The sequence below is a fragment of the Colias eurytheme genome, chromosome 16, assembly GCF_061535395.1.
Source record: "Colias eurytheme isolate Ceu_HAF_F1 chromosome 16, ilColEury1 Martin Lab GWU primary, whole genome shotgun sequence".
Taxonomy (NCBI): Eukaryota; Metazoa; Arthropoda; class Insecta; order Lepidoptera; family Pieridae; genus Colias; species Colias eurytheme.
The window spans coordinates 10,486,088-10,508,872 of NC_142995.1; the positions used below are offsets into that span (position 1 = coordinate 10,486,088).

General features: G+C 35.2%; 2 protein-coding genes across 2 annotated transcripts in view; one reads left to right on the forward strand and one right to left on the reverse strand.

The window, feature by feature from the left end:
- Positions 1–4,398, reverse strand: part of LOC149902056 (E3 ubiquitin-protein ligase AMFR-like) — a 48,317-nt gene extending 43,919 nt beyond the window's left edge. Inside the window, exon 1 of the mRNA XM_090111207.1 lies at positions 4,031–4,398. Coding sequence (XP_089967333.1) covers positions 4,031–4,318 — 288 coding nt within the window. The 5' untranslated portion in view covers positions 4,319–4,398. The remainder of the gene's footprint in view (positions 1–4,030) is intronic.
- Positions 4,399–4,928: 530 nt separating this feature from the next.
- On the forward strand, positions 4,929–17,180 carry LOC149902057 (protein VAC14 homolog). The gene is made up of 14 exons (XM_090111209.1): positions 4,929–5,122; positions 5,572–5,722; positions 5,941–6,171; positions 6,372–6,589; positions 7,478–7,598; positions 7,896–8,019; positions 11,441–11,766; positions 11,977–12,166; positions 12,293–12,395; positions 14,030–14,204; positions 15,158–15,276; positions 15,594–15,673; positions 16,053–16,206; positions 16,394–17,180. The coding sequence occupies exons 1-14, from the start codon at positions 5,022–5,024 to the stop codon at positions 16,530–16,532; spliced, it is 2,232 nt and encodes a 743-aa protein (XP_089967335.1). The 5' UTR covers positions 4,929–5,021; the 3' UTR covers positions 16,533–17,180.
- Positions 17,181–22,785: the final 5,605 nt, after the last annotated feature.

Here is a 22,785-nt window from a genome sequence, read left to right on the forward strand (position 1 = left end):
GATAATAAATCAACCGATACCGATATTTTTTTATTAAATTATTTCTTTTCTTTTATGTTTTTTTTTGCATTGTATTTATTCATATTGTTTTATTTCTGTTTCTGTAATAGTGTTAAGGAAGAGCGGAACCTTCTGACACAAGCATTTTATTTGCTTACTAGGAGTGTTCCAATCACAAATTTGTTTATGTAAAGGAAAGAAATAAATAATTTTGATTTTTTTTAATTTTTAACGTGATAACGTTTTTAAAATCGTTTTAGTCGGGTGACATGTTCATAAACTTGTGTCACACCAAAACCTCACGAGCGCGATCGCAGGTATAACGAGAGAGAGACGGACCGATCTCCCGTTTCATCTCGAGCGCTGCCACTGCATTATGTTATCACGTAAACATCTCGATCGTAAACCTACTTTACAAACAACCAATTTTTTTGATATCAAATAATTCAAAAATCCGCGCCCAATGAACGATGCGGGAGGCCGCCCGCGCGTGCGCACTTTGTTTTCTGAAAAAACTCTACCAATTAGTAAACTTTTATTAGTTACTGATTGTATGTGTATTACTTAAAGTTTAACTGACTTCGTAAAATAATAATACTAAAATAAATGGTTTTGTTGTTTTTTGATTTGGCATTTTTATTTAAAAGAATACGATTAACAGTTGTCTCTGTTAAATGTTGGTAACTTTTTATGCATAATTCACTATTTATTTTTCTACCAAGCCATCGATATCGGTATCGGTATCGGTATCGCCGATACATTACTACAAATATCGGTATCGGTATCGTATCGGCAAAATCATGTATCGTTACATCCCTAATAAATACAATCCACTACACTACCACAAATGTAAGAGTCATTGACTAGCATAACTCAATAACCTACTTAAAATTTATATTAATTCTTCATGAATAATTAATCTGTATATCAATTTGTGCAAAGCAATTAAAATGAATAACTACATAACATAAATTTCAAATAATATTTAAGTAAAATTTAGACATGTAAATCGGAAAGAGTACAACATTAGGTGCTATTATGATCCATAAGCTAAACACTGCCATGTCATCAAAATGCATTCAGCAGAATAGGTGTGAATGAAGAAAAATCACCCATACATTTAAAGTCATTATTAAGCTTAAGAGCATGTTTGCTTGAACACAAAAATCTCCAGGGATCTGATTTAAAAAATAATTTATCTGTTAGATAATAGATAGTCCATTCATTGAGGAAGGCTATCATCATCATCATGCTATGACCGATAGGAGCAGTGTAATACAAGTAAAACCATGGGGCACAGCTAGTTTATAATATTAGTATAGATACCTACTTGTATTGGTGAACCTTTGGGGCAATGTATGTAAAATTTAGCAATAGCATCACTTGTTTGCGCAATATGTTAATAACATTATCATTTTAATTTAAAACTGATTCATTCACTACAGAACTTTCTAGTATTTATGTATTACACTTATAAGTAATTTAGGTATAAAATACTCTACCTAAGTATCATTTATTATGAAATTATTATGCATGGTTCCCTGCAAATATATGTATATATGTATATATGTATGTATATATGTATATATGTATATATAATTTTTAAAAGGGGTTTCATGAAACAATTTTATGATACCTATCATTTTTCTAGTTCTTAAGATTAAAAAATGTATGCGTGTACTAGAGTACACACGTAAGAAGTGAAACTTCTTTATGACCTTAAAAATGTCACAAGTATGGCGTAACGCAAAAATGTCACGCGTATGGCGTAACGCAAAAATGTCACGCGTACGGCGTAACGCAAAAATGTCACGCGTACGGCGTAACACAAAAATGTTACACTAAATTTTTGTCCAACCCCGGTAAAGAAGTTTCACTTCAAAAAAATTACATTACAAAATGAAATTAAATCTTTTATATATGTAATAAACAAAATATTTCATATATCCATGATTTGATTAAAAAATTCAAGTGGTGGAGGAAAGATGGTGGTATAATATTTTAAAATTATTATTATAATTTTCTGTTAAAATCCCACTCTGCTACAATGTGTCCAAGGTACAACTTGCTGTATGCTTTTTCATTACCAATTGAAAGTAAAAAAAAAATACAAAAAAATAAAAGATGAATGACCAAATGAAACCAATGAGAAACCTTGAGATTGGAAATGTTAAAAGCATATTTACACTTTTAATGCATGTTTTGTTCAATATAAATATTATTTCCTGTATTGCAAATTATATTTTGCATTTTAGCATAAGAATACAGATATGAATTTGGGTCACCTTGTTTTATAGACTAAAGATAGCATATCTGTTAATATCAATTGAAAGGTATGTACTGCAAAAAAAAAAAGAATCTACTTTAAATAAAAAATGAAAAAGTATTTTTTATATAGAAAATTTGATGAATTGGAAAATTTGTACATAATTTGGAAAATAAACATAGATTTGGAGTATGTCTTACATAATAATTATATTATGTACATTTTTATAATATTGTTAAAAAATATACTACCCTTTACACAAAACAATATTTAATTGATTTAATTGAAATATCCAAATTAAACAAAAATCTATGGACACTAAAGTAATGATTGAATTAATTAGTTGGTTATCAGCAAGTTGAGAAATTCTAATATAAACGTTTATAATGGGGATTAATCCCCATTTATCTATTTTTTTACATAGAATTACATTGAAATTTGACTATCATATTTGAGGAGCTGGGGAACAAAAGCGGACTTGTCCAATTAATCAAATTTTACACTAGAGCAAAAAAACTGAAATAGGTATATGCATATGGGCTGTAATTTTGTGCATTTCAGTATAATTAGTATTAATACAACATAACTAATAGCCTGCTTGTTGGTCATAAAACTATGCGTTTTATTTTTTTTTTTTTTTTTTTTGTAATGGACAAGTCCGGTTTTGATTACAAAAGGTGGACAACTCCGGTTATGATTGAAAGAGTTATGGACATGTCCGGTTATGAAAGAAAACTAGATTCTATTATTGTATTTTTTTATTTAAAAATTATATTAATTATAGTAATTTTTTGCCAATTTTTTCATATAGTAGTTTGCGGTTGTAAACAATTTCGTTTAATGTCAAAGTCTGACACGAAATTCAAAGCAAGGGGGTCTTTATCTGCGTACCTAAAACAAAATAATAGCAATTTTAAATTCATCATAGGTTAGAATAATAACAAACACGCACCGGTAGGTATAATTTTACACTCACTTCGATTCCCTGTTGTTTTGCGCTTGCCGTCCTGTTTTTTTTCGTTTACGTGAGCCGTCATTTATATTGGCCACTATTTCTTCGATTCCGTCCATAATTTTGTCGGTTTTCTAGGAAAATTCTTCTCAAAATTACGAAAGCAATGACCGTCACACAGCTGATTATCTTTTTTTTAATTTAGCAGTGTTGCCACAACTGATTTAGGGATATCATAACAAAAAAACAATGATTTTTTTTAGACTTGTCCGGTTTTGTTTGACATTTTTCGTACTAACGGCAATTCTCCTTACGTTTTTGTCCGGTTTTGATTGGAGAAAAAATCCCTTAGAATTTTAATAAATTTCTAACAGGACAAGTCCGCTTTTGAACGAAATCATCATTTTTAACAATTTTTTTCTCTAAGATCGGACCGCTTTTGATACACAATACTCCGGGGTTCGATAGATATGAGCTTAAAGAGTGCAAAAAAATAAAAATAAAAAATTCGAGTACAGTGGACAAGTCCGCTTTTGTTCCCCAGCTCCTCATTTTATAGTTAGCAGTATATCAATGATTGGATCATGGATGCTATAGTACGCTACATTGTAGTAAATATTTTTTTTTTCTGTGAGCATAATATATTTACTCATTGTGAGTCTGCCAAGAAATGTAAACAAATATTTCAATTAAAAGGAAGATACAGACACATTGGCATGTTTATCTTGTGCCAACAATGTTTTCAGTCGCTAACTATCACATGTTTGTAAACAATTGTGTGTTATTGCTGTCTAAATGTGTTAATTACTCACCCACATACACAGTGGTTCTTGCATCATGAACGTCATCACTTCCACGGCATGCTCGGTGATATTCCTCGTCGCGTTGGCCTCCAGGGCAGCTGGCACTGCTTCCATCATCTTCACATCACTTTCGACAGTTTCCGCCTCCTGCCGCTGCAGGGTTGCATTCGCTCGCCAGTTAGGGTCACTAGTGACGTTAACCGCATAATATACAGCCACCGATAGTAGTAAAACACTTCCCGCCGAATAAACCTTGAGATTCGGCAAGGGCAACCTGTCTACGAGTGTCACAGGCATCTTGAACGTTCGACACTATGAAACTAAAGCACTAAATAAACGCTAATAGTACACTTCCCTCGATTTAAAAGCAATGACATTGGATATGCATTGGATACTGAATAGTATACAAACGAATTTTTAATCAAAATAATATATGCGCGATAATAACATCACATCATTGAAAATATAATAAAAAACGGTCACGCTTGATTGCAATTGCTAGCGAGTTGGTAGTGGTGATGTCGTTTATATGTTTAAGTCGTAGGCGTTACTAAAGCGAATTTTTATAGAAATCCGTAGAAATCGAAAATAAGGTGAAATGACAGCTAATGACATTGATAGAAAATATTTGACGCATTGTCACAAAGGGTTGTTATAAGGAAAAAAAAAACAAAAAATCCTTTTTTTTACATAAACAAAATTAAGTCGGCAGAGATTTAATTTCTATAGACATTGAAATACTTTGTATAAAATTACTAAAATTATCAATTTTTATTTAAATACTCATTACTCATCAAATTGTTTGAGCTCAACCTGTAAATTGAAATGTAAAGGACATTTTGAAATCAATAACGAAATGACAGCTGACGTCTGACAGTTGACACTCACTTTTATCGTTGCAGTTGACAACAAATTGTCGGCTGTCGCGATAATAAGTAAATCTGACTAAAATATAGTTATTGAATTAAAATTTAAAGGCTAATAGGCAAAGGATAATAAAATGACGGAACGAGATTATGCTCCCTTGAGCTCAGCATGCGTTCGAGGGCTTTGCGATAAGGTTTATGAAAAAAGAAAATTTGCTGGAGGAGAGATTGAAAAGTGAGTTTTCTTTTTATGTATTTAATTTTTTTTGCATGCAGACCGTGAGAATTCTCTTTATAATTAGTGTAGAAATTAAATATTTCAACTCAAGTTAAAAAAAGGGGCGGTATTTGAAAATTATCTATTTCTTAGTTTTCATTTAATATTTTACTGTTAAGTCTTATCATACTAATATTATAAATGCGAAAGTTTGTATGATTGCTTTTTTTGTCACTCCCTCACACAAAAACTGCTGAACCGATTTGGATGAAATTTGGCACAGAGATAGCTTGAAGTCTGAGAAAAAAAATATAGAATGTAAGTTTTATCTCGGAAAACAACTCTGCTGTTTTTTTATAGACTATACTGGTGAAGCCGCTTGGGGATAATAAGTATACTTATTATAAAAATAAAACACAATATTATGTTAAAGTATAACACATGTTCTCTATATATTTATCTTTTAGAATGGTGAAAGACTTCAGTGATGCAAATAACACCAACCAGATAAAGCGTCTCATCCGTGTGTTGGGGCAGGACTTGATGTCTTCAACCAACCCTAATGTCAAGAACGGTGCCCTCATGGGGCTCTCATCAGTGGCTGTTGGTTTGGGAAAGGTACATTATTTTCTTGATATGAATATTTGACCTTTTGATGCTAAAATACATTATAAGTTCAAATAAGGCATAGTATTATCATATAACATTTTTTTAAGTCGACTTTACACTATGCAGTAAAATAATAGTTATTTATTGTATATCATTATCTGCAACAACATTTACTAAATTGTAGAGTATTAGTTTTGTATTGAAATTTGTAATTATAACATTTTCAGGGTTGTGTGTCATACGTAGGAGAGCTGACTCATCCTATAGTGGCCTGTCTCAGTGAGAGCGAAGCCAGAGTGAGATATGCGGCTGCAGAAGCCCTGTTCAATGTGTTGAAAATTGTGCGAGGGGCGGCTTTGCCCTACTTCCCCATCATATTTGATGCTCTGGCGAGATTGGCTGCAGATCCTGAACCACAAGTGAAGCAGGGTGCAGAGCTGTTGGATAGATTGGTTAAGGTTATGATGGAATAATTATCAATAATTAAACATGATGATTATACATCAAGTAATTGGGAGGTAGAAAAAAATCATATCTGTGAAATGTTATGCATGCTAAGTTTTTGATTTTATAATGAATTTTGATGATTCAAAGCTGAACTGCATTATTTTTATAAAAATAGGCTAATGAACAGCTGATTTTACAATGATTATGGCAGGACATAGTGACGGAGAGCGCGTCGTTCTCGGCGGCCGCGTTCGTGCCGCTGGTGCGCGAGCGCATGTACTCGCGCGTGGCGAGCGCGCGGCAGTTCGCGGTGGCGTGGGTGTGCGCGCTGGACGCGGCGCCGGCGCTCGGCCTGCGCGCGCACCTGCCCGCGCTGCTCGACCCGCTCTTCAGCGTGCTGGACGACCCCAACCCGGAGATCCGCCGCATGTATGTGTTGGCTAAGTGTGCTTGTGGCTCGGGTAGTGTGGCTGTGCGTGGGTGTGCGCGCTGGACGACCCCAACCCGGAGATCCGCCGCATGTGCGTGACTACCTTTTGCTTTGCTAGAGGTATATTCGCACACTTACACCACGGCGAGTCCTATAAACATGAGCCGAGTTGAATTAGGGTGCTTTTCCACAAGTAATGTGTAGTGAGGAATGTTTGTAAATAACCAATAGTATCCTTCAAATGTGCTTCAAAAACGCCTCAAACTTCAAACTTAATAAAGCGATACGATTGGTTCTTTACAAAAATATTTCCCGCTACACATCCTCGCATATTATTGGTGGAAAAGCACAATATAGCAACTCGGCTCATGTTTATAGCTCGTCAAAAAAAAATCTTCTCTCGTCAAAAAATGTTCTAACAGCATCGCTCAAAAACACACATTACATAAAACAGAGCGTGCTGAGCACACATGTAGAAGTGAAACTTTTTTGCAAGATTCAAAGATACCAAAATCGTAAACATGACGTGGCGGTATTACCATGACTCGACCTTGAAATTTTACTCTCAACACGCCTAAAGAATTTTCACATTAATAATGATAAAATATTGTATAGGTCAAGGCGAAACTCTGCCTAATACATGGGTAAGCAGAGTTTTGTATCGGACAGTTTAACAACATGATTGTGAATTTAGTAGTTTTATAATAAGTATGTCGTCTAAGATTTTAATATTTTATGTAGATGTAGCTCAAATATACAGTGCAATATCAGGCGTAATATATGTATATAGCCAATACTTAAATTTATTAAGTGTTGTTATTCTTTAATTATAGTAATATGTTTGTTTGTTGCTTTTTGTTACAAATTTAGTACAAATCTATTTGCAGGTGTGAGGTTCAGCTGAACGAGTTCCTGCGCAGCATCAGGAAGGATCCATCGCAAGTTGACTTCGAGGCCATGATCAACATACTGATCACACATGCTCAGTCCACTGAAGAGCTGTTGCAGGTATATTTTTATTTACACCATTTATTGCAAAAAATTAAAGAAATAATTTGGAGAATTATTCTTACAATTGAAAATCTCATTAGGTATCTTATTAAATATTTATTTATGTATAAGTTGCGTAAAATCAATAGCATGAAAATATTAAACATAAAAAATGTGTAGTTTTAGTAAAGATCTTCCAGATAGTGTATATGAGTAATGTTTAAGTAAAAATACTTTTTTTATGTTTGCTTTAATTTAATTTTATTTACACTAATGTAATGTGTATATGTAAGTAATGTGCGTGTGTACGGCCAGCTGACGGCCCTCACGTGGGTGCGCGAGTTCCTGGAGCTGTGCGGGCGGCGCGCGTTACCGCACGCGTCCGGCGTGCTGTGCGCCGTGCTGCCCGCACTCGCCTACACAGACGAGCCACGGAAGAGTATCCTTTGGCACTACATACAGGGTGTCCCAAAAAGTATGGATGAACTGAAGCCAGGAGGTAGAAGACCTAGAGGGCTATCCGAATCACCCCCATGTATGTTATGCGATTTTTCGTAGTTTCGGAGTTATGACTCTTTTTTCAATTTTTCACTTATCGCCGAGTACAATGAGATTTTGACTCATGGTGACGTCAATTATTGCGGTAGATGCTTGATTTTTTTTGTGTGCTAAGCTGAAAGATAGGCCAATTCAGTATGGTTACATTTACTGTCGTAAGATCTTTGAATGGAATAAAAAAAAGAATTAAATGCCAAGAAAGATAAAATCACCCAGTAAGTTCACAACTTCAAGGGCCCGTAAAAAAATAAAATCACATAAAAAAAGTTTTCCGTTTGGCATTTAAAAACTTGCTCTATCCATCAGGTAGCTACCCTAAAAATTAAATTTTATTATTCAGAAGGCTTCAATCGAAAAATTGAAATCTAAATGTGGTAAGTGCAAAAATTTAATTAACATGATGATTAATAAAAACAAATTAAAACCAATAAAAAGGTGTTTAATTACCAGAAATTTTTAAAATAACACCGCTGTTGGTCAATGCAAGTGAGACATCACCGTAAAAAGTTGTCTTTAAATTTCTGAATGCCCATTTATCATTTTTAATGGTTTCATTTGCTACTATGAATTTCGCTGTTATTTCGTCCAAATTGTGGCTTTCTCTCGTTTTTGTAGTATTCCCACGGAAAAAATCAATGGGATTTATGTCTGGGGACCGTGTAGGCCAGGCTAAAGGGCAAAGATACCCTGAAAGATGGATTGGTCGTTACATCCTGCGCATGCGCCGGTGACGCCTGCTTTAAAGCCTGGCCTCCACAGTCCCTCGACCTAAACCCCATTCATTTATTTCGATGGGGATACTACAAAGACCTCGGCTACTTGAGAGAATGCCACAATTTGGACGAAATAACCCGAAAATTCATAATAGCAGAAGTAACCATTAAAATGATAAATGGGCATTCAGACATTTAAAAGACAACTTTTTATGGTGGTGTCGCACTTGAATTGACCAACAGCGGGGTTATTTTAAAAATTTTTGGTAATTGAACACCTTTTTATTGGTTTTAATTTGTTTTTATTAATCATCATGTTAATTAAATTTTTGCACTTACCACATTTAGATTTCAATTTTTCGATTGAAGCCTTCTGAATAATAAAATTTAATTTTTAGGGTAGCTACCTGATGGATAGAGCAAGTTTTTAAATGCCAAACGGAAAACTTTTTTTATGTGATTTTACTTTTTTACGGGCCCTTGAAGTTGTGAACTTACTGGGTGATTTTATCTTTCTTGGCATTTCATTCTTTTTTTTATTCCATTCAAAGATCTTACGACAGTAAATGTAACCATACTGAATTGGTCTATCTTTCAGCTTAGCACACAAAAAAAATCAAGCATCTACCGCAGTAATTGACGTCACCATGAGTCAAAATCTCATCGTACTCGGCGATAAGTGAAAAATTGAAAAAAGAGTCATAACTCCGAAACTACGAAAAATCGCATAACATACATGGGGGTGATTCGGATAGCCCTCTAGGTCCTCTACCTCCTGGCTTCAGTTCATCCATACTTTTTGGGACACCCTGTATAGTACAATACAACACTATTCGATACGATACAATATTATGCTATACAATACAATACATTACAATAGATTATTATACAGTACAATACAATACTATTCGATACGATACAATACTATGATATATAATGCAATACAATACAGTACAATACAATACAAGTAAATATTTTTTTGTAAATTAACATCTATAATTTTTGTTTGAGCCACAGAACATTAAAAACAAATAGAAGTGCTATAATGTCATAATTAGTATGAAAACCAGTGTCGCCAAACCCACACATTTAAACCGATAGTTATACAGTACACTACAAGTAAACTATGCCTTTGATTGGACAGCTTAATTTGAGTAAAAACTGACTTAGGTTATAAATTCAGCATTTCAATATGTACGGTTACGGTTTATTTTAGTATAACATCCCTAGGTATATTAGCTGTTTTGTTTCTCATTGCTCAGAAATTCCAAATTCGAAAACATTCAGCTACTCCACAACAGAGGGCGTTAGTTTTCGATAGATATAACTTTGAACCTCAACACATAGAGATAAGGTTGAAATTTGTGTCACTCAACATTAATGACATTAACTTGATATTTATCTGATGCTATGCCCTGAGGGATGTCAGCCTTGTTATCGATAATTCACAAATAAATATTTTTTGTGTATTTTTTTTTCTTTCTATTATATGAGTATAGTATAATGTGTCACATTTTGGAGTATGTTTATTTCTACTAAGTACGTCTTTTTATATTATTATTATTAAATAAAAAACGGAATAGAATAGTATTAATCTATATTTACAAAATACAAACAGAAAATATGCGTTATTTTAAATCTTGGAACTGCCGTAGGTTTGCTGTATCGGTGGCCTTTGTAAGACTGCTTAGTGCTGTTCGGCATCCAGTTAACTCGTCACATTGCATTTATCCATTTCTCTTTTAAATTAGCCTGTTTGGGAAATCTATAAATAAATTGGACAAATGAAAGCTAAGGAAAAATAAAATAAAATTTAATATTTATAATGTTTGTCTTTTCTAAAGTATCGATACCTACTGTCAATATGCGCCACAAGCATCACTAAAGCGACATTCGTTTGTTTATTGCAATAATATTCCAGAAATTCTTGTTTGCTGTTCAATCTATAATAGTACTAATTTCTTACGGATTAAGGTTCATTTTGACTAGATATTTGTATACAATTTTGACAAATTACGACAAGCGAAGTTACAACATAAAATATATGTAAAATAAATAAAAATAAGACTTACCGATGGTATGAAATGCCTCCATTGCTTATATTATTTCGTCTGCTATTATTTTTGCACTCTAATACCGAACAAAACGTCCTAATTAATGAATAAATATGGAAAAAAGGTTTGACAGCTGACAACCGACTCGAATATTTTTCTGCGCACAACTGAGAGCAAGTTAGGTGATCTAAACTCTATTATTGACACGTGGGCCACGCCCACATCACACTTCTATTTGTTTTTACTGTTCTGTGGTTTGAGCTATTTACTTGTTGAAACGTTTAATAAAGACCTAACCTAATAAATGAAGAATCCAAGATTTTCAATAAATTTTAGCTGCCGGGTATTTTTTTTTTATGTGACCACATATTTTAACCACCACTATTAAAGTTAATATAACAATATGTAGTGAGGACTTAAGAGGTGCTATATTTGAAAATATAAGTTATCACTTTCACGTGTACTTGATTAACCATTGGGAACCGTACACATTGTTCATATTTACATCCAATATAAATCTTAATCACACAATCAGAAATACGTGAGATCGCAGCAACCGTCAACCTGCAGTTGATCAAACTTGTTGAATCGGAATCTGAAATTCCCGAAGCAGCAATGAAAGGACTATCACTTGATGACAAAGAAAAGGAAAAAGATAAACAAGAAGCAACAAACGCAGAAGAAAAAGAAAATAAAGAAACAGATACTAAAGATCAGGAAGAAAGTGGAACAGTGGGAGAGAAATTAAATTTAGTTGCAGTTGTCGGAGTGCTCACACAGATGTTACATCACAATTCCGTTCACACGAAGATAGCGGCGCTCGATTGGATCCTGCACTTGTACAATAAATTACCTAGTGAGGTAAGATTTTTTCAATTTGTCTTAATTTTTTCGAAGGCAATCGATCGAATCGAATAATAATTAATCAATCGATTTATTGATTGCTTCAATTTTTAATTTTATACATTTAAAGCAATTTTGTTTATAATTTTTCTAGAAAGCTTTATTGTTCAATAAATTACACACAACATGAACACAGAAATTTTTTACATCCAAAAAATTTCTGGGCAGATGTACCCCCAAACGGAGACAGTGTTCAGCCCTGCACTGGGCGCGCTCACGGACGGCTCGGACGAAGTTGTGCGCCGCGCCATAGCACTGCTCGCTGAGATCTGCTCCTGTCAGCCGCAACCCACCACGAACACTACCACCGGGAGTGCTACCACCGCCGATAGTAGTGAGAACGCGGAACTGCCTGTCGGTAAGATTGATGTGTAATTTATAAATCATTGTCAAATTATATCGTCTCGATGGAAACTACTACAAACTTAATTTTTAAAGTAATCGGAATATCTCTGATTTCAATGTTAATTAAAATTTGTTGCAGATTTGGAAGCGAGTCCATATTATTACAAATTCTTGAAAGCGTTGCTGCGGTTGCTCGCCGCGGATGAGAATTTATTGGAAGACCGGGGCGCTTTTATAATCAGGTAAATTTGGCAGTTGTTAATAAGCTTTATCAAAAATAGCTGTGCAAATGTGATTTTCGATAATCTCGCCTTGACCTGAATTTATTGTCATTACTAGTATTTAAGCCTGTATTTGTTTATTGTGGAATTAATTCATATCTTTAGTCTTTTTATAAAGATTATGCTATTGAAGTTAATTGTTAAAAGGATCAATGTGTTTGTAATTTTTTACTATTCTCATTAATAGATTAAATCCTATTTTGATATTATGAAAATTAAGTGCATTTATTTTTGTGTAGTTCCGTGATAAATGAAACTATTGATATGTGAGCTACATTTCTTAATGTGTTAATTGAAATTGATATTTTTGGTTTTATGGCATTCAAATGCTTTATAAATATAAATTTATAAAGAATAGAAAAAATTCGATCACGAGGCGGGACTCGAACCCGCATCCTTTGCGCCATTCCGGGGCGGATGCCTGACCAATTCAGCCACTCGTGAGTCGTGACCCGCCAGCGCAATCGAATTTATTCTATTCTTTCAGTTTTATGTGTCTTAGCAATGGCGCAAAGGATGCGGGTTCGAGTCCCGCCTCGTGATCGAATTTTTTCTATTCTTTATAAATTTATAATGTGTTAATTATTAATGGAATCTTCGAGTGAGTGTTAGTATCAATTTTGAATTAGAAATGTGTATCATCTGCAAAGAGAGGAATTAGCGTGGTTTTGTACAATTCATCGCAAATCGTTTACATAAACTAGAAAAAGAAAAGGCCAAAGTATAGATCCCTGGGGGACACCAATAATTAGAGTATTTCAATCAGATGTCATATTATTCATAACAAAGGTTACGGAAGCAATGAATACGTTAATTCTTCAATAAATATAGCATTTTAAATCTAAAGCAATACTTTTAATATCGTTTTGATTCAATTAACCAAGATAAGTAACGTGGTGAACGTAGTCAAACGCCTCACACGGGTCGACAAGTCGCATAAAACAACGAATTATCTTCTTGATGGAAATACCAACTACATCGATCGTAGATAAACCGACATGGAATTGAAATTGATGACTATTTAAAATTTTTTTTTTTTGGTCGTAGTTGCTCAGCATTATTTTCTCTAAAATTAATAGTACCTATTACTAGATTAGTTTAGTTAGAAAACCAGAGCCTACGCTCTGATTAAAAATTAAAGGCATTATTTTATTTTGAGCGCGTTGAGAGTAAAATTTCAAGGTCGCGTCATGGCAATACCGTCACGCCATGGATTAAGATGAAGATCTTCGAATCTTGCCAAACAAGTTTCACTTCTGACACGTGTACTCGGCTCTTTTTTATTTGCCTTTTTTAATTATGTCAAATCATCTCTCATTTAATTATTTGCCAGAGTGTAAGTTTTATAGTCGGTCATAAAATCGGTCGTTAATCATTAATGTTTTTCGGTTGAAAAAAAAAATGCACATTTGAACAAGTTAAGTTCATTTAATTCTTTTATCACCATTAACCATTATCAGCTATTCTTTACAACTTTCTTCTATTTTACACTTTTCTTCGTGGTCCTTCGAGCCGGATCTAATTGCAATTAATTGAAGCGTCACGTATAGCTATCCTTAATCGTGTGTATGTATGTGTGTTTGCGTGTGTGGCAGGCAGCTGTGCGTGCTGCTGCCGGCGGAGGAGGTGTACCGCGCGCTGGCGCACACGCTGCGCGGCGAGCGCGAGCTGCGCTTCGCGGGGCGGCTCGTGGACGTGCTCTCCGCCATCCTGCTCACCGCGCCCGAGCTGCACCACACGCGCCGCCGCCTGCGCGCCTTCCGCGACCCGGTAACTGTGCGCGGCTGTGCCGAGCTGTGCGCGGCTGTGCCGAGCTGTGCGCGACTGTACCGCGAGCTGCGCTTCGCGGGGCGGCTCGTGGACGTGCTCTCCGCCATCCTGCTCACCGCGCCCGAGCTGCACCACACGCGCCGCCGCCTGCGCGCCTTCCGCGACCCGGTAACTGTGCGCGGCTGTGCCGAGCTGTGCGCGACTGTACCGCGAGCTGCGCTTCGCGGGGCGGCTCGTGGACGTGCTCTCCGCCATCCTGCTCACCGCGCCCGAGCTGCACCACACGCGCCGCCGCCTGCGCGCCTTCCGCGACCCGGTAACTGTGCGCGGCTGTGCCGAGCTGTGCGCGACTGTACCGCGAGCTGCGCTTCGCGGGGCGGCTCGTGGACGTGCTCTCCGCCATCCTGCTCACCGCGCCCGAGCTGCACCACACGCGCCGCCGCCTGCGCGCCTTCCGCGACCCGGTAACTGTGCGCGGCTGTGCCGAGCTGTGCGCGGCTGTGCCGAGCTGTGCGCGACTGTACCGCGAGCTGCGCTTCGCGGGGCGGCTCGTGGACGTGCTCTCCGCCATCCTGCTCACCGCGCCCGAGCTGCACCACACGCGCCGCCGCCTGCGCGCCTTCCGCGACCCGGTAACTGTGCGCGGCTGTGCCGACCTGTGCCGAGCTGAGCGCGTCTGTACCGTGCCCTGCGCATCTCTTCGCTCGACTGTACTTTACTATACACGACACTACCTGATTTGCAAATATATGTACCTTTCTGAGTAAAACAGAAACTACATATTTGCACAAAACTACATTAGTTACTTCATTAGTTATCCCTGAAAAATTAATTGTTGATACTAGGATGTATTAAAACAAACCCCTCTGTCGCTGTTTTATTTCCGAATAATTTAAAGTAAAAAATGTACCCACATTTCCAATGAAATATTAAACTCGATTAAAAATTATCAGAGCACACACGCGCTGTTCAAGTCGCTGTACCAGTGTTGGTGCCACAGCGGCGTGGCGCTGCTTGCGCTGTGTCTGCTCACACACAACTACACGCACTGCAACCGGCTCATATCCACCTTGTATCCTTTTTACTTTTGTTTTCCAATTGTTTATGTCAATGGGTTCATTTGAATTTGTATGAATTTCATCTGCATCATTATTATCATCATTACCGTCATCTTCATCAACAACAACAATTTTGACCACCGTCATGACATATTTCGTCAGCACATTTTTCCCACTTAATTAAATCATTTTTTTTACATTATAATAAAATTGGCCTTTTTAGTAGATGTCCTAAATATTTATTCTTTAATGTGTAAAAGAAATTACTTATTTCCTCTCTTCGTATGCAATTGCAATTTTTATTAAAAATTATTCCTTAACTATAAATCAGTGGTGATCTTGAAATCACTGTAGAGTTTCTTACAGAGATCGACAAATTAGTACAACTTATTGAATCGCCGATCTTTGCATGTAAGTATTGTTCTTTTAGTGTGTAGTTTTGGTAAACATTTTTAGTTCGCCTATTGTCTTGTCTATTATTATAAGAAATTGTTTGGTGATAGAAAAAAAAATATGTGATAATGATTTGTTAAAAAATAAAATTAATTAGCCATATTTTTCTGATATAAATAAGGAATATCAGTGGTTCAAGAATAGGTCCTTGGAAAGTTGTAAATTTCTCTATTTATTTTACAAAATTTGATCTATATTCTATAATTGTTGTGTAATAGAAGGAATCATAGGGGCATTCTTAAAAAAAATACTAAATTATTTATTTTTATTCATTACTATGCATAAGGAATAACAACGGTCCAAGAACAGTACCCTGTAAAATTATTTTTTTTGTTAGATTTACGTCTGGAGCTGCTCGGGGGCCAGCAGAGCGCGGCGCTGCGGGGCGCGCTGTTCGGGCTGCTCATGCTGCTGCCGCAGGGCGCCGCCTTCCACGCGCTGCGGCACCGCCTGCACACCGCGCCGCCGCCCGACGCGCCCGTACTGCTGCCGTACGTACTGCCGAGCCTTGGGACTCGCTTCATACAAAAACTTATACAATCATGTTTGACCAGTCCTCGGACGGGGCACGGCTAGATCGCGACACGGTGCAGCGTGAATCGTGCTCACATTTCATAATAATTATCGTGTCCTACAAACTTTGTATCCTCAATTATAAAAAAGGTATCGTATGTGCAGCGAGCAGCAGCCCGCCGACGGGGTGACGCCGGACATCGACTTCGAGGCTCTGCTGCAGGAGTTCCTTGCGGTGCAGAGCGCGCACCGCCGCTACCGCCTCGCCGAGCGCCGCGACCGCCGCGACCGACACTACCTGTAGCACTCACCCGGCCCCCGGGGGCACGCCTACACGCACACGCACACACACACTCACAAACATAAACACAAGCACGTACGGCGCGATGTGGCCACGAGTGAACACACCCACGTACGCACTCACACTCACACCCACATACACACTCACACCCGCATAGACGCTCGCAACCGCACGTACACTCACAACCACACACACATTCACAATCACAAACACACTCACACCCCCGCAGACACTGCCACACAAACCTACACGCGCACGTACAGTAACACACGCACATACTCACGAAGCGACTCTCAATAAACAACGAGACTCGCAATCACGGTTAAAAAATTAAAAACTACTAACGCTTCTATTAAGCAGAGTTTTCTAGTACGATAGACATTGAACGTTACTGCAACGAAAATCGAAATAAGGTGTTAATTTGAATATTTACTTGTTGTGTATGTTAGAGAACCCTCCCGCCCTCACATTTTCTACTACTTTTAGCTGCTTAACTGTAATTAGGTAGAGGAGATTTGTCTATTGGCTAAAGAACTGCTACTGTAACTACTGTAACTAAATGTTTAACGTGTCTTGTGTGTCCTGTTTCCAATTACCTATTTCACATCCCTACTTAAGTACGAACTCATACCGTTACAACAACGGATATTATGATATAATATTAGTTAGAATATTCAATATAGTGACTAAAAAATATTAGCTAGGTGTTTATTACTTTATCTGAGATTTGTAGATCTTGGTGTTGAGTGTTGTTGTTGTTGTAGCTGAGACAGAATAATTGTCCGTATTTAAGCAAAAAGGAACCACCCAGCAAAAACGCACTTCTGAGATATTAAAGGATTTACAAAAACATTTGCAGCTCTGTCAGATGAAGTAAAATTAAAATTTATTTTATTTAAATTCATTGATAAATTACTTATTTAAGTATGTGTATATAAATTTGCTCTGAATATTCTTAAACTTTCTAGATAATTAAGAAAATGTGCATGTGGTTCCTTTTAACATTTATCAATTGATAGGTTTTCTCTTATACAAAAAGGAACCACATCCCAGGGATTTAATGATATAAATGAAACTATGTATTTATAATATCGTAATTAAAGCTTTAATTAATAAAATATATAAAATAATACTTATATAGGACGTTTATTCGACGTTATCATCAAATTGGATTTCGAAATCCACCATGTCTAGTCCATCTATGTGGTCTTCTATTGCATCATCACTAATGAGACCGTTATAAAAACTGTGCATCTTGTGGAATGAGATGTAATATGGACTGAATATCGCTAGAAGGTGAAGAAAGCCTCTCCAGAGGCAGCGACGTATAAGGTTCTTCGTTATCTTCTGTAATAAAAAGAAAAAAAGCTTTAAATCAAAACAATAAAGCCGCGTGGCTTTTATACGTAGGTATATGGCGACAGCAAAATATTATTAGTTCTTATAAAGCCGTGTCCCTACTAGACGACTAAGTATGTTGTATGTACATGCGCCATGTACAAAAAACTGGCTAAGTGGGAGTCGGACTCGCGCAACGAAGAGTTCCGTACCATTATCTATAAAAACGGCAAAAAAATCACGGCTTATTGTATGGGAGTTTCTTAAATATTTATTAAGCTATTGCATAGCTTCTATCGCGGGCCTTGAGCGCGGGGACTGAATCGAGAAATTCCGTAACGAAAAAACCTCACTCCGACGGGCTCGGAGGTGTGGCTTGAAGGCATGCTATGCAATAGCTTTACCGCGGCAGTCCCCGAGTGCCACACGTCTTTTTTTATTCTGTTTTTTAGTATTTGTTGTTACAGCGGCATCAGAAATACATCTAAACGTATTTTACCAAAATAGTAGGTAGGTACCTAGATCATCGACAGTTATTTTTAAAACAGGGTTTAGACTTTAGTAGTTTCATCTCACAATGACAGATGAATCGTAACAAAATGATCTCTTAATTCGACTCGCCGCGCCTTCGTGAACAACGACATTGTCGTTAAAATACGTAAATCCACAGAGGATTCCTCTTGTACTTACTTAATGAACTATCTTCTTAAAATCACACCACAATCGGGAATGAATCAAAAGTGGATAAAGCGTACCTGCATCTCAGATTCAATAAGTACTTAAATGCATTAAATAAAACTACTTACCCGTTGTATCTTCATTATTATCTTCGGTGTTCGTCTCCAATGCTTTTCTTACCCATTGCTTGCTTATTTATTTATTACTAAACATTTTCACATTTAATTTTAAAGGTAATTAACAAAAACAATAGAACTTACTTCGCGGAGGAAAAAAACACCGTCACGTATTGGAGTTTTGCACTTTGAGCTATTTAAGTAATGAAATACGTTGTTTAAAGATGAGAAGCATTGTAACAAGTCAAGGCATTTGGTTCCATATAGCGATGATGGGTTTCAGAATGTTTTACAATATTTATTTATGCATAATAGAACCGAATGCTTGTGGTTTTATTTTGCAATAAAAAATTACAATTAAATTATGTATTTATTTTACGCATAACCATACCACAGAAACCTGGTTCCATTTTGTGTATTAAAAATAATTGTTATTAATAGAAATATGTGTAATGTATAATGGTACCAAGTAGGTGTGGATCTGTTTTGTATAAAATGACATGATAGTAATATCGTTTATTTGTTTGAACAAAGCAGTCCCGTGGTGCTGTGGTTCGGTTTTGCTTAATATGGTATTATTCGTTGTTGCTGGTGGTTCCTTTCTGCTTTTAGTATACCTTGTTTCCAACGTAAAAATCATGTGGTTCTTGTTTGTATAAGAATTTAGACCACTTTTGGATGAGTATTCTTCAATAAAAGCAAAAAACGAAATTTGTCGAGTGGTTCCATTCTGCATAAATACGGACAATTATTCTTCTAACTTCTTAGATAGATATGAAAATTTTATTTGTAATAAAACTTCAACCTGCCTAAAACTATCGAACCTTTTAAAATATTTACTACTGATTAGTTAGAATATACTAGTACAAATTTTAAAAAGAATCTCCTTAACACCTCAATGTCTGTTCTCAGCGCTTTATGATTTCATTATTAATAATGTAACTAATATAATTAAGAATTTAGATCAATTGAACGATGGCTGCTTGTGAAACCTAAGAGTTTAATGTTACCTTAACACAACTCATAGATAAGTTTCTAAAAATCAGTTTTTGATACTATCTGCCTGTGATGGTACATTTTATTGTTTAAAAATTAGTAAACGCAATTTTTATTTGTATTTATTGTATTGTTATGATTAAAAAGTATGATTAAGAATTTACTGTTATACCTTAGGTATCTCATATTTATTCTACCAAATTTTGTAAATATTTAGTTTCATAAGATGAGATCAAATAAATCTATGTGTACATTCCAAATGTGTTTGTTTTATTTTAATCATCCAATATCAAAGGGTTGAGGGTGAACTCAGTTTGAATATGAATTGAATCAGAGTCGCCTAACTACAATATCAGAATTAGTAATTCAATATTCTAGGATCAAAAGTAAGAAAGTAATATCAAAATATGCATTTATGGTTAATAAATGTTAAATATATATTTATTACAATGAAATATAAGAAAAAAAAATGTAATGCATAATTTATGCATACCATAAATAGAGTAGGACCTTGTGGAACACCTGATATCTATAGATTATTATACTGGATTCCGGTAGAGTGCTTTAGTGCAGTGCACTTATATTAATTTGAGAATGGACTGTGTACGTTCGTAACGAGAAAGGAAATATATAGGTTTATACCAGACTTCCTCTGTCAGTATTGCTAATAAAATAAGTAATGTCGAAAGCTTTTGCAAAATCTTGAAATATGATATGTATTTTCAAACCTTCACAGGTATCTTTCAAAAACTTTTATTTAATCTCTTTTAACATACTGTTACATAATATTTTATCAAAGTAACATCATATGTATTATAATATCATATCGATCATATCTAATATCATATCACGTCACACTTCGTATTTCGTACCTATCCTAGAAGTACTAACTACTGTAGGTTACGAAACGTTACCTACACCCCCCCCCCCCCCCCAAATCGTACTCGATAAAATAACATAAAAATCTTATACTGTACAAAAGTGCGAATCGGAGTCACTCGCACACCTAAAGTTCTATTTAAACCTGTATTTAATCCCTTGCGAATGTCGAAATTTGCGAAAATTTGCAGCATAAACGGCTGTAAAGCTTTAGATTGCGTTGGCTTATAAGTTTGATTTCTTCACAGCTTCAAGGGTAGTTTTACGTAATCAATAATAATAGCACTCTGATAACAACTCGCGTTCTTTAAAAAAGGGTCTTGACATATCCATATCATTCAAATAAAAAGAAAACATTGGACAGAAAAAAATTGGGTTCCGAGCCTCAACAGACAAAACGAAACCCTTAAAATCCTTTTTTTCAGGAACGCGTGGAGGTATCAAGCTGAAATTTATATTGAATACTCAAGTCTACGGTCCCTGTAAAAAAATCAACTTTATAAGCCAACGCAGTCAAAACATACAGCCGTTAATAAATGCTTAAAATTTTTTCAAATTTCGACATTCGTAAGGAAATCAAAACCTACAGGGTGCTTCCTATAAACAAAGTCATGAAATTTGGTACAAAGTAACGTCTTATAGTTAACACAAATACATATAGGAATAATAATTAAACTTATAACCCCTTTAATCAGAACGCTTACATGTATTAAATTGATATTCACATGAAAAACTCAGGTCTATAATATCTTTATTGTAATAAAATCAAAAATCTATGTCAACGCAATTAGCAAAGTATTGATGCCAATAGCTATTTTCATTTTCATATTCAATAGAACTAAGAGAGACAAAGCTAAAAATCGGAATAAATATGGTAAAGGGATTTGGGTACTTTTGAATGCGCTAGTGGCGACTTGACCAACTTTCGCGGCCAGTGATGAAACTTGGATAGTTTAAAAGAGTCTATAAGCGTTCATATACATCGTTTTCATTAGAATTCTTAAATAAATAAAGGAGAAATCTTAAAAACTCAGAAAAATCTTATAATAAATAATCTAGATTCGATGTGAATGAATAATGCAAAACCAAATAAATATCTCTGTTCCTAATACGTTTCGAGATTTATGTCCTGTGTTTATGTCCATAAAAATTTTTGCTCACAATATATTGTTCTTTTAAAATATCCAATTTTCATCCACTGGCCGCGAAAGTTTATCACGACGTCAACTTTACCCCTTTAAATACTTTGGTTCTTTTTTGATGGATAAATGATTTTCCCATAAGATTTACCACTTATTAGGATAGAAAATAAAACGAACAAATAATATTCAACTGTTTATTAAAATAACAAAGAACATGGTACAGCAAAAGGTTACATAAATTCATAATTATTTATTCATTCAAATTCATATTACATTAATTTGATATAGGTGCTAATAGATAAATATTATAAATACCTTGCATTAAAAAAAAATCGGATCTAATAAGTGCATCTATACAATACTGATATTTCTTAGACTCAGTGCGTTGTATCATAAGCTAATAAAAATAATTTTATGAGTTTTTTCAAGCATATTTCTGATAATTTATTTTTAGATAATAGTTTTAGTATTTTACGTAGGCCAAAACTATGATATAAAATTATAAATTACTCAATGCAATTTTTTACATGTGAATAAGCAAACTTTTTAGCACAATTCCGTTAAAACAAGATACTACAGTAAAAATATACATATTTTTTTAAAATAATTATAGCAATAATTTCTTAAAATGAAAACATTATATATATTTGTTTATTAATATAATAATTCTATAAAATGGAACATCATTTGGAGATCTTTTAACACAATTTTCAGTCAGCTTACTTGAGCTTACATAACAGGAGGTAAAATATAGACAGTATTAACTCAAACATAGGGTATAAACTATGAACTTAACATATTCTATGTATCTTAAAAATACATTATATTTTCTTACATTCTAATGTTAATAATACAATTTTTTGTATGTATATAAAGATGTGTTTGAAAGGTTGCTTGATTTATTACATAACATTATTGTACAAATTTATTATTTTTATAATTTTGGAATGTTACAAATAAGTGTTGAATTTACTTATTTTAAAATGCATTTTATGTGCAATATCACACTTAATTGTATACAAAAACACTATATTTTGGCCATAATTCATTGCACCAGTTACATAAGAAACTATTACAATATGGAATCGTTTATATAAATCAGCTGTT

Bases quoted from the DNA above. Each gene is read 5' to 3' on its own strand.
- LOC149902057 (XM_090111209.1), top strand. From the start codon at position 5,022: ATGACGGAACGAGATTATGCTCCCTTGAGCTCAGCATGCGTTCGAGGG. The intron at 6,590-7,477 runs GTATGTGTTGGC...ATCTATTTGCAG, and splicing joins AACCCGGAGATCCGCCGCAT to GTGTGAGGTTCAGCTGAACG. The intron at 12,396-14,029 runs GTAAATTTGGCA...CGTGTGTGGCAG, and splicing joins CGGGGCGCTTTTATAATCAG to GCAGCTGTGCGTGCTGCTGC.